The sequence below is a fragment of the Pristiophorus japonicus genome, chromosome 23 (assembly GCF_044704955.1).
Source record: "Pristiophorus japonicus isolate sPriJap1 chromosome 23, sPriJap1.hap1, whole genome shotgun sequence".
Taxonomy (NCBI): Eukaryota; Metazoa; Chordata; class Chondrichthyes; family Pristiophoridae; genus Pristiophorus; species Pristiophorus japonicus.
The window spans coordinates 38,774,464-38,786,888 of NC_091999.1; the positions used below are offsets into that span (position 1 = coordinate 38,774,464).

General features: G+C 41.4%; 1 gene segment (V, D, J or C); it reads left to right on the forward strand.

The window, feature by feature from the left end:
* Positions 1–357: 357 nt before the first annotated feature.
* Positions 358–12,218, forward strand: LOC139235492 (Ig heavy chain C region-like). The segment is given in 7 exon segments: positions 358–562; positions 913–1,005; positions 6,206–6,294; positions 8,248–8,671; positions 9,228–9,294; positions 10,641–10,893; positions 11,979–12,218. Coding segments are annotated over 7 exon segments (1,371 nt in total).
* Positions 12,219–12,425: the final 207 nt, after the last annotated feature.

A 12,425-nucleotide genomic window follows, 5' to 3' on the forward strand; every position in this document is an offset into this window, starting at 1 on the left:
GCAATACAACAGTCTGGGAGTGGGTTTGCTCAGTGAGTTCTTGCTGGAACCAGTCACCACACATTGCCAGGAGGATGAGGTCGGCGATTGCTTTCGTTCTGTTGCTGGCTTTACTTTCCCGTGAGTAGTTTTTATTGTCCAATTCTCTCATTGTTACTGTCTCAGTGCGAGTCTCTCTCTGAAATTTTACAGAGTCAGGAATCATTTCCCGAGGATTGATCCTCGGGATATTTTGATTATTTTTACAGGTGTCCAGTCGGATGTGGTGTTGACTCAGCCCGAGGCAAAGACCAGGATTTCCTGAGTCTCCCTGAGACTGACCTGTAAACCAGCGGGTTCGATTTTGGCGGCTATGGCATGAACTGGGTCCGCCAGGTTCCCGGTCAGGGGCTGGAGTGGCTGGTTTCCTACTACACTCCATCGAGCAAGAATAACGTCCCAGGGATTGACAGCCGATTTACTGCATCCAAAGACACATCAAACAACATCTTCACGTTGGACATAAAGAACAAGAGGAGCGAAGACACCGCCATCTATTACTGTGCAAGGAAGGACTACGGGAGTGGGTCACGGTGCAATACAGAGTGAGCTCTCCATACAAATACCCCAGACAGGGAGTTTGCTAAAACCTGCGACCATTACCACGCCAGGAGCGTCGAAGGAACTGAGGCTTAAATAAAAATAATTAGAAATAAGTTATATATATATATATATATATTTAAATGTATAACAGTTTTCTTCTTTATTACTATTGATTGCCATGTTGAACATGCACAGATGCTTGAGAAGTATTCCAATCATTTTTGTAAATATAATGAACGCTACAAAATGAAATATCTCGCTGATTCACACTTACGACAGTCAGAATCGGGTTTTTAGAGCTGGGTGGAATTTAATCTCTGTATTTTACAGTTAACAGTCCGCCTGAGTATTTGACACAACGTGTCTCACTCTGTTACGCAATTGGCTACTGGGGACAAGGGACCATGGTGACGGTGACTGCAGGTAAGGAGCATTCACTGATTCAGTAACACTTGTATTTTTTCTTTATTTTATATTTCTGTTTATTTTAATAATTATTTCGTTCACTGAAACTTGGGTTCGGTGGATTTTGTTTTGAGATTTTTTGCAATTATCAATGTGATTCTGCTGCAAAGTGATTATAGAATTCAACTGTTTCTCCACAGAAAATGTTGTTGATGTGATTTGGTATTTATTTGCTGCCGAGACTGTGTGTCTAGGTTACTTTAAATACTTTATGATTATTACACTGTTTGACGTTTCTGCAATGTTTAATCTTGGTGACCTCTGATTGCTGCAGTTTTTCTGGTCGAATGCAAACATTGTGTTTGAATGTGTTTAAAAGAACATTGTAGGCACAAAACAGAAAGCTTAGCGATCAGTAAATAACCTAAAGGACTTTTAAGTTTTTTCATGAAAATTACATTGTCATTTACTGACCGAATGTTCCCAAATGATCAGATTCAATACGTGAGCTGTAATTAAGAACTGAAAAATTAACATATTTCCAGCTGGAACACATTTAAATTAACATTATTATAACGTAGTAATATCACCAATTATTATTGAAATAAGCTATAATATCAAAATTAACGTATTTAACATAATCCGTCGAATCACAATTCTCTTTCAGTATTTTATATTTCTGTTGAATTCAATCATTAGATATCTCAGTGTGAGGCGGGTTCGGTGATTGTGTAATGAGATTTTTTTGCAATGATACATTTGATTCTGCTGAAAGTGTTTATAGAATTACGGATCTGCTCCATGAAAGGTTCTGTCGAGGGATTCCGCCCCTCAGCGATGTGATTTTGTGTTGATCTGCTGAGGAGAGTTCGTGCCTGTGTTACTCAGAATACCTAGAATTAGTGAAGCTGTTTGGCGTTTCTACAATGTTTAATATCGGTGACAGCGGGCAGCAGCAGGTTTCTGATCGAATCCAAACAAGATATGTATTTTGAAACTGTTTTTAAACAGTAGGTAGGCAAAGAACAGGACGGGTTTAGACATCAGAAGTCATTGAAAGGTATTTTAACAGCACAATTATTGAAGTGATAATTATATATTCAACTATTAATCTATTTTGACGATGCTGGTATATTAATATGTGAAATGTAACTAGTTGCCATCTACATAATTAACTTATTCAGGTTGTAGTTGAATTAAATTACTATTAACCAACCGATTATAATGCAATAATATCACCGAATGTTATTAAAATATGCTATTAGTCCAATGTTCATTTACTGAATATTATTCGCCTTCAAAAATCCTGCTCTACACTGGGCACCATTAAGGGAAGCAGAAACTTTTAGAGGCTGGATACAGTTATTAATTATGCCTGCAATTATTTCATTAACAACATACTGATTCCACCGCTGTGTTCAGTTTGAGTCGGGAGTTCAATTACTTGCTACCTCCTGTTTACACAGATGAATGACTGAGTGCAATTAATTATAACTTAAAGCCGTGTTGCAAATTGCATTTTGTCAATTTAATCTATCTGCCGGGGTATGACATTCTCACTGTGTAGCCGAAATTTGTTATTGAATCAATATTGTGTGTTGTTTGATAGAATTATCACTAAGTTAACCTTGAACACTTTGCAAGAACAAAAGCTGAGAGACAGGCATCGCTGGCAGTCAAAGAATTGTTCATGTAATTATATTGAAATTCAAAGCAGATTCCGAATGCGTATGGCTGGAGACAGCAAGTAATCCATTGAAATTCAAGCAGATTAATTTACTTACAAAAGGTTCATCTTACTTTGTATTTGAAACAAAATCCTATCTCCCAAAACGCTGCTGTATGCGGAATAGAAGGTAGACAAAGCACAAACCATATCTGAGAGCTATGTTTAATTTTTATTAATATTAAATTGATGAACAAAGTCTCTCCTCCATTTGCACATTCAGTTTCAGTGCTCCAGATGGTCTGAATGAATTGTTATCCTCTAGTTTTACACTGACCATTCTGGAAACTATTTTCAAGAAGTAGCAGAATATATTTAATCATTAACTTACGGGCATTTTGTGAATAACTGGAGTGTTCAGCCAGGAACTCATTGAATGGCGGTGCAGGCGCGAAGGGCCGAATGGCCTACTCCTGCAGCTATTTTCTATGTTTCTATGAACTTTAAAAGATTGTCTGTGTTATTAAGTAGTGAAGGCTCTGCTACTGACTGCAAACTGCAAGGATGGATTTTAATTAATAAAACCATTTTTGGGGTTTAAGATTGAGGAGAATATTTCAGCTCGAGATTCCAGCATTAGTAAACAAGCGGTTTACAGCCCATCGGAGTTGTGACCCTTGCTGGACAGAGAACTATTTAAATTAGTCCACACCCAAATCCATAATGTGAAATGCTCTCTGCAAATAGACGCAGTTTATGCTATATTAGAAACATGCAGAGTTTAAAAAGGTGTCGGTCGAGAACGGGACAATAGTAGAACTGCGTGATTATTGTCAATTATTCAAATTTGATTCCATTTAAGTAAAAATAAGGTATATTTCAGAGTAGTCATGTATTAATATGCTGCTTAATATTTTAATATTGATTAATTGTTGTGGTAAGTTAAGTAAACCATAATATATCACAAGTTATCAGGCAGAAAAGGTTTTAAAAAGTTTAATAATTACTTCTATTTGTATGGCTGAAATTCAAGCACGTTAATTTAATTTCAAAAGTTCCAGGTAGGTATGCTTCTGAGGAGGAAGGGCCAGAATGGCACTCAGATTATTTTCAATATTCAGCTAACATGAACATTAAATTAGAATGTAACATCAGTGCTAATTCATTAAAACATAAGCGAGCACTTACAATTGTGTTGCAAACTGGTCAGTATTACAATTATTGCAAAATTTCAAGCGTTGGAGATAATGTTTAATTCATTCATAAATTAATTTAGAAAACAATGCATTGATAACTCGGCTGTGCTGAGTTCGACAATGTGTCGCTGCAGATTTTAGTGAATTAATTTCCTGTTTTGCCGCGATGATTTTACAGGTTATATTTACTGATGAAAACATATAAAATCAGTGGGTGATTAGGTATCGCTGTATATGTCTCCTGGATTGTGACATTCTTACTCTGTCACCGAGTCCCGTGTGACGGGCAGCAAATTCCCGTGGAATGTGAATTATTTCCAGCTACTTGCTTTCAGGGAAGTAAATTTTTACACGGTTTACAAGATAGTTGACAGAGATGGGGAAATGGCTGGATGTTGAAGAGTCTCTCAAATTAATATCAGATTAATTTCAAAGAATCTGCAGCGTTGAGGTGGTTGGAAATTGACAAGAAATAAACTAGAAATCTAACATCTTCATTGAAATTAACAGATTGAACTGGTCTCTCTCTGCCTAGAGCACCCTTGTTGCACCGTTTGTGTCTGTTCTGTTTCTGTGCGCCTGCTCACTGTGCGAGCATCAGGAGTCCTCCTGACGGGTTGTAAACCTTCTGGGTTGTGATCCTGTATTGCGGGGAGTGTCATTTAATTCAGTTATTTAAGAAATTGGTATCTGTGAGAAACGTGAAAGATTGACTTTAAGGTTGAGGATTCGCCGTAGAAATGAGATCAGTAACCCAGATTGTGACAGTCAGAAGGAGCAGTTCCGAAACACCACGAGGAGACAGTCGAAGAAGCTTTAATCAGTTTCTAACCCGGTTGTACCTGCCCTGACAGTGTTTGATATGACTGCTTTACTCTGCAACTAACCCGTGCGTTATCTTACCTGGCAGTGCATGATGGGACATTGCAGAGATAGCTTTAATCAGTATTTAACCTTTTCTTTACAAGGACGTGGAACTTAATTGGGTCCTTCACTATAGAATGTCTTCTATTTAATCAGAGCTTTGGAGGGGTGGTGCGCTTTAATGGAACAGTGCATTGGAAGATTTTCATTGTACTCGTAATAATTGTGCTTAATTAATCGGTAAATTTGATAACGCATTTTATGGGGAGAAATTTCGTAGCACATCTCTGCAGTACTTGAGCTGGGAATGTTTGACGGGATAGTATAGATAACATATTACTATGTGTGCAACACTTGCTATACCTGTTCTGACCCACACGGCAGCATAGCGGGAGCTTTGCTCTCTTATCCGTGCTGTGTCTGACCTGAGAGTGCTTGGTCAGGCAATGTTCCAGGCACCGTTATCTGCGTCTAACAGATAGCAGATAAACTGCTCGTGCCAGATATATACAATAATTCGGCCCATTGCACAGATTAAAAAGCGCACATTCTTTGATGTTTATATTCTTTCTGAAAAAATGCCCAATTTTTTATGAGTTATTAATGTTTGAACATTTTGAGCATCAGATTACTAAAGAACATGATTGGCCTGATCCTCAGCTCACTTTCAGAACAAACAGTTTCAGGAAGTGAATAACGCTCCAGAAAGCAGCGCCTGTTCTGATCTGATGGGAGGTTACAAGTTATTTCCACAATTAAAATAGAGAATATCGAGACTCCCACTTCAAATAACCATCATGGGGACCTCATGTTTAGAAAAATTATGTTGTCCAATTCTTCCTGTGAAGGTTAAAGGCAGCGACAAACTGTGAGGAGATGCAGCTATTGGCCTGGGTCACAACACAAGGCACACAGTCACTGAGCTGCAATTCTGTGAAACATTTAAAGAGAGAGAGTCAACCTGCAATAAGTCATCATTCGCAATGAATTTAAGCTTTTCTAACAGCATGCGATTGACTAATTTGCGTCAGATTTATAAGATCCCTTTATTTTAAATATCCTCTTTCATTATAACGAACAATAAAAATAGATCTGGTAGAGGTGTCCAAAATATGAAGTGTTTCCTTCCATGAAATCTAGAAGAACTATTCCCACTGACTTGTGTAGACTCATAGCATCACACATAATTGGAAGAGGCCATTCAGGCATCGTGCCTGTGCCGGCTCTGAAAGAGCTGTCCAATTTAGTCCAACTCCCCAGAGTTTACATTGTAAACGTGCAAATGAGTCCTCCTGACGTACAGGAGATACTGGCTGGAGCATTCCTGAAATTAGCAAACCTCTGTGTGAATAAAATCACCTGAATTTCACCTTCTGATCTTTTCACAATTATTTTAAAACTGCGACATTTGGTTACCCACCTACTTTCCAGCGGAACATTTTCTCCCGACTTAGTATACTTAACCTGACATAATGTTGAATATCTCTCTTAGGTCTCCTCTTAACCTCTGCTCTAAGGAGAATATTCCAGCTTCTCCAATCTCTCCGCATAACTGAAGACCCCATTCCTGGCATCATCCAGGTAAAAGCCTCCCCTCTACTCTCCCCAAGGGCTTGACATCCTTCCTACATTGTGGTGACAAAATTGTAAGCAATAGTCCAGCTGAGGCCTAACACGTGATCTGTAAGTTTAGCATAACCGCCTTGTTTTTGTATTCAATGCCCCATTTACAAAGTCAAGTATCCCATACGCATTCCTAACAGCCTTACCAGTTTGCCCTGCCCTCTTCAAAGATTTGTGAATATGTACATCCAGATCTCTCTATTCGTGCATCCGCTCAAAACAATACTATTTAGATTATACTGCCTCTCCAACTTCCACCCAATGTGCATCGCTTCTCAATGATTCGCATTGAATTGCAATTGCCATGTCCAAGCCTATTTCACTGGTCCATCTGTCTCCTCATGGAGTCTGCTGCTATCATGCTCACTATTGGCTACGTTGCCAGGTTTTGCATCATTTTTGAACTTCGAAATTGTATTCCCTGTAACCAAGTCGATGTCATTGTTATATAACAAGAACAACAATAGGAATTGAAACGGGCCATTTAAGGAGTAACTTCAAATTAACCGGATTTTGGAATGGTATTTTATTCGGATTATTAATTGAGTTGCAGGAAGCAGGCTACTCAAGAGACATGCATATAATAGGATGGAATAGAGCTCAGATCACAGTGCGCTGAAGGACATCGCTCTCACTCAAATGCTGAGAAAATAAGGAAGAAATTCGACTCAATCGCGGTTCATTTACAACTTGCATCTTAGAAACTAGACTATGGAAACGCTACCTGTTGAATTATGTGGTAGGCAAGTTTGCAGGGTTTTTTGCGAACGTCCTAAGCCGGAATTCCGCTGTTACTTTGAAGTGCAGTTACTGTTGTTTTGTACGGATACACCGCAGGCAACGTGCACAGAGCAAATTTTCCCAAACTGCAATTAAATAAAGGACAAGAAATGGTGCTGATTGAGAAATAAATGCAGGCCGAAATAACAGGAAAAACGTCTCTGTTCTGCTATTGTATGATCCAATGAAGGCTTCTTTATTGACGAGTTGTGTAAAGGTTCTTGTTGTGTAATGTGATAGAGCTCGGTGATAGAGAGGTGCGTTCCTGACCAGCGCATTGACAGGTGCTTACGATAGAACTGACAGAAGCTCAAATGCCCGTGTAGCCTTTGATGGAGAAATGGTGGAATTAGTTTATTCTGCAGTCAAATTTCGATTTGTTTATTTCTTTTATAAGCACGGATTACAGAGTCTAACTTGTTCAATGGGCCATTCCTTCCCAGTAACACCGTCTCCCCCCACCCTCTGCGCCCTGCTCTCCTCCTGTGAACAACCCAGCACCGATGGCTCCATCACGTAGGGCTGTTTGGTGATGGACGACTCCCCTGACATCATCAGCCTTTTCTGGAAGGAAGATAAAGAGCCGATCACCACTGGATTGAAGACCTACCCGTCATTGCTCAAAAAGATTTGAACCTGCACCCTGAGCAGCCAGTTAACCATCACCGAGTCCGAGGTGGGGAGCAGCACAATCTGCTGCGAGGTTCGACGTGGTGTGTCGATGTGGAACATCACAATGTCAGGTTAATGATGTGGGATACAGGGCAATCTGTGATAAGGTGAGAAGTTATGTTGAACTTGTATAGAAACTTGGTTAGACAACACTTGGAGTACTGTGCATAGTTCTGGTCTCCATATAATACTTAGAATACTGTGCACAGTTCTAGTTTCCTTATCACATTTAGAATATTGTTTACAATTCTGGTTTCCATCTCATACTTAGAATACTGTGTAAAGTTCTGGTCTCCATATCGTACTTAGAATAGTATGCACAGCTCTGGTCTCCATATCACACTTAGAATACTGTGCATGGTTCTGATCCCCATATCGCACTTAGAATATTATGCACAGTTCTGGTCTGCATATTACACTGAGTATACTGTGCACAATTTTGCTCTCTGCAAATGCCAGGTTAGTGTGAATCTGACAGCAAAGAACTTGTTAAAATATAAGGACACTTTGCATTTCTTAATCATTTATTTTGCAAGCAATGTCAATAAAATGCCTTCTCGTGAACGTCGTGAACGGATCATTGTTCCTCCAATTGTTCTCCTCTTGCCATGTTCCACTGAACAAATCATCAGCAGCAGATATGCAAGCGCCATGTGTTCAATCATCGAATTAAGGCCAAAGTCACTGACCATGAATTGGCTGAAGAGTGGACAACTCCTGGATTCGGGGTTCATCACCTCTCCCGCCTTTGAGATGAACGGAAACGTTTTGACGGCCAGTCGGCTGACACTCCCCGCCAGGGAATGGTTCACCGGCTCGGTCTACACCTGCCAGGTCACTCATGAAGGGGGCACACAAAGCCGTAACTTCAGCAGATCTCAGGGTAAGAGGCACAATCCAGGGAGGTTCCAGACCATTCTGAGCGCTGATCTCAGTCAGGACTTTGATTGAAATTAGTAGAAAGCAGAGGAATATTCCTAATTCCCAATCATGCAGTTTGTGTATTCTTGCGATACAATTTTGACTTTATACAGCGCCTTCAGCGACCACAGACTGAACCAAAGCGCTTGCCAGGCAATGAATTAAGTTGTGAAATGTGGTCACAGTTGTAATGTACAAAGTGCGGCAGTCACCTAGTGCACAGCAAGCTCCCACAAACAGCAGTGTGATAACGACCATTTTTTTTGTTTAGTGTTATTTCTTGAGGGATTAATATTCACAGGCCACCAGGGAGAACTCCTCTGCTTTTCATTGAAATAATTCCAGGGGAACTTTTACCTCCACCTGAGAGGCTAGATGGATTCTTGGTTTAACACATGATCCGAAATACGGCACCTCCGACAATGCACCACGCCCCCAGCACTGCACTGAGAGCCTCTGCTTACATATTGTGATCAAATATCTGGAGTGGGACTTCAACCCACGATGTTCTGGTTCAGGATTCCTCATTGCTCAGGATTTATTAACCTCGCCAAAGAAGTTTTCCCCTTGCTCTGGTGTCAGGCAGTGAGTGACGTGTCCTTAGTCTAAGGTATATCCTGAGTTGGCTGATCATATACGCAACGGCAATAGGAGTCTGGAATCCTTTACTGCTAACTGTCCAGGAACCCACTGCAAGAATGGGCATCTACCCTATTCAGAGTACTGAGTCCAATTCTAGGCTCTGCACCTGAGAAAGGATATACGTGGAGGTGCTAAACTGCATGTTTACCCGAATTATACCGGGGCTAATAATGTAAAATGATCAGGTGGCGAGTATGGAACGTTAAGAGATGATCCAATTGACGTGTTTAAGTTGATAAATGGAATTGATCGAGTTGATATAGAAACATTGATTTAGTTTGATTGGAGAGTCCAGAACAAGTAGCAGAACCTTAACATTAGAGTTAGGCCGTGCACAGGTGATGTCAGAAAGGAATTTCTCAAAGGAAGAATAGTGCAAGTCGGGATTTCCCTCCCCAAAAGCTGCTGACACTTGCTTTCTATTGAAAAGTTGAAAACTGAGATTGATAGATTTTTGTTCGGCAAGGTTATCATGGGTTACATAGCCAAGGCGTGAAGATGGTGTTGAGTGTTGATCAGCCATGATCTAACTGGATGGCGGGACAGGATGGATGGGCTGAATGGCCTTCTCCTATTCCTATGTTGATATTAATGCCCTGAGGTCATAGTGCTTTCTGAATCTCTCTCACCAGACATGATAAATGTTCAGTAATTACAGATATTAACAAACTACCTCACATCATTACAAATGATGCCCCACCACAAAAGATTCCTTGCAACTCCATTCTCCGGACCTTGCACTTCTCCTCTGATGGGATCTGACTGGTTCCTGCACATTTTCATCGCAACAAAAATAGCAGCAAAAGACTAGAAACTTAACTTTGTTTCCTGTTGTCCCATAAATCCTGCAATTAATTTGACACTGGTTTTGAACCAGTATAATGCTGGTGTCGACCTCTTGAACTTGGGGATATTCGGGCATCAGCTATTATACGCAGTGGAGATACGTTTGGGTGCAAGAATCTATAGACGGGCGTAAAGGAGCAAGGGATTGCAGGGAGAGCGCCATTCAGTGCCTATCACAATTGTGTCCCAATGTATTCCCATTTTAGGCCAGGTATTTGCTTCACAGCCCATTACAGGTGGCTCTGGCTCAAATACACAGGAAATATTACAGACCTCCCAGAATCGTTGCCAATTCATTGCCCTTCCATAACGAAAGTGTTCAAGCAATAGCGAGAGGTTGATATCTCAAAAGTGAGTTATTCCCCTTGAAAGAGTTAAGGCTAATTATTGGTGTCCTGATTCTGAAGATGCGGCTTTTCCTGACTTTCATTCCTGTTTCGCAGTGGATGTCCCATGCAGCGATTAAAAATCACTCTTCGCCCACCGTCACTGGAACAGGTTTTACTGGAGGCCACGGTGACCTTAACGTACGTCGTGTCTGACGTTCCTTACGGGCTCACCGTGACCTGGACCCGAAAAAACGAGACTTTGAAATCAGAGATTGCCGTCCAACCCGGAGAGGATCCCAACAGTGTGATCAGCAACTTAAACATCTCGACACAAGACTGGCTGAGTGGGGATAGGTTCTACTGCGTGGTGAGCCATCAGGATATGTCGACTCCTCTCAGAGATTCCATCCACAAGGAAAAGGGTGAGCGGGGAAATTGTTGCAATAATTGAGAGACTGCGACAATTTCGATGCGTGTGCAAGGGCCAATTGATTATATAAAGTGTTTAATGGCTACTCTGATCATTCAGGTTGGTAAATCCACCAACTCAGCACTCTGGGACCTGACATTATGTATTTTAGGGGAAACTGGATAAGTCCATGAGCGAGAAAGAAATAGAAGGGTATATTATTAGGTTTAGATGAAGTGGGCTCGGAGGAGGCTTGTGTGGATCATAAACACCGGCATAGACCAGTTAGCCAAATCTCATCGTTCTGTGCATTAAATTCTTTGTCATTTTCCAGTCCAATGCTTCAAGATTTCAGAGAGAAAGATTACGTTCCCTCGGATAAGGGATGGAAAACCAGAGAGGCAACAGAGGGGAAAAGGAAAGGCGTAAAAAATTAAACGCAGTGTCCATTTCTCTCACATCTAACCACCGGAAATTGGCTGAATTTAAATGAGGAAGGCGAGTTGTGGGCGTTGGTCTCACAGGCCACCAGTGAAAACGGGAGGATTGGAAGCCGAGTGAGGAGGTCGCAGATCGCGGGGGGTGGGTTAGGCAGGGACCCTGGATTCAGGAGGTAGGTGTAAGGGCAATTACCACCTGGGAGCAGCAATCTCCACCTTGCTGTAACTGCTGAGATTTACAAAGTGTGTCCAACCGGACCAGCGACTGTTAAACACCAAATGGTGGTTAAAATAGAGGATTCAAGTCTCATTTAAATATATTACTGAAATATAATATTACAACCGGAAGTGAGCGAGTTGAGGTAGGGATTCTAATTTTTACCAATTGAACAACCACCACGCCCAAAACCCGCCCGCTGTATTGGGTTGAATTTCCCCCATTGTCTCTGGAACTAACCAGTTCATTGGCCTTTGTTGTAACTGTTCTACAGCGAAAGATCCGCGATAACCGGCCGTGTCTGTCCTCCTGCCCTCAGCAGAAGAAGTCTCTGCTCAGAGGTTGATCAGCCTCACCTGCTTAGTGAGAGGTTCTCCCCCCGATAGATCTTCATCAAATGGACCGTCAATGACAAGCCCGTGGATTCCGGCAACTCCATGAACACCGAGGTGATGGCGGAGAACGGCAGCAGCTCCTTCTTCATGTACAGCCTGCTATCCATTGCAGCCGAGGAGTGGGCCAGCGGCGCCTCTCACTCCTGTGTGGTGGGACATGAAGCGATCCCATTGATAATCACCAACAGAACCGTCAATAAATCCAGTGGTAAAGCATTTCCCTTGTTCTGATGGACACCTTCATAAGAACATAAGAACATAAGAATTAGTAACAGAAGTAGGGCATCTTGCATCTCGAGCCTGCTCCGCCATTCAACAAGATCATGGCTGATCTGGCCGTGGACTCAGCTCCGCTTACCCGCCCGCTCCCCATAACCCTTAATTCCATTATTGGTTAAAAATCTATCTTTCTGTGAATTGAATACATTCAATGAGCTA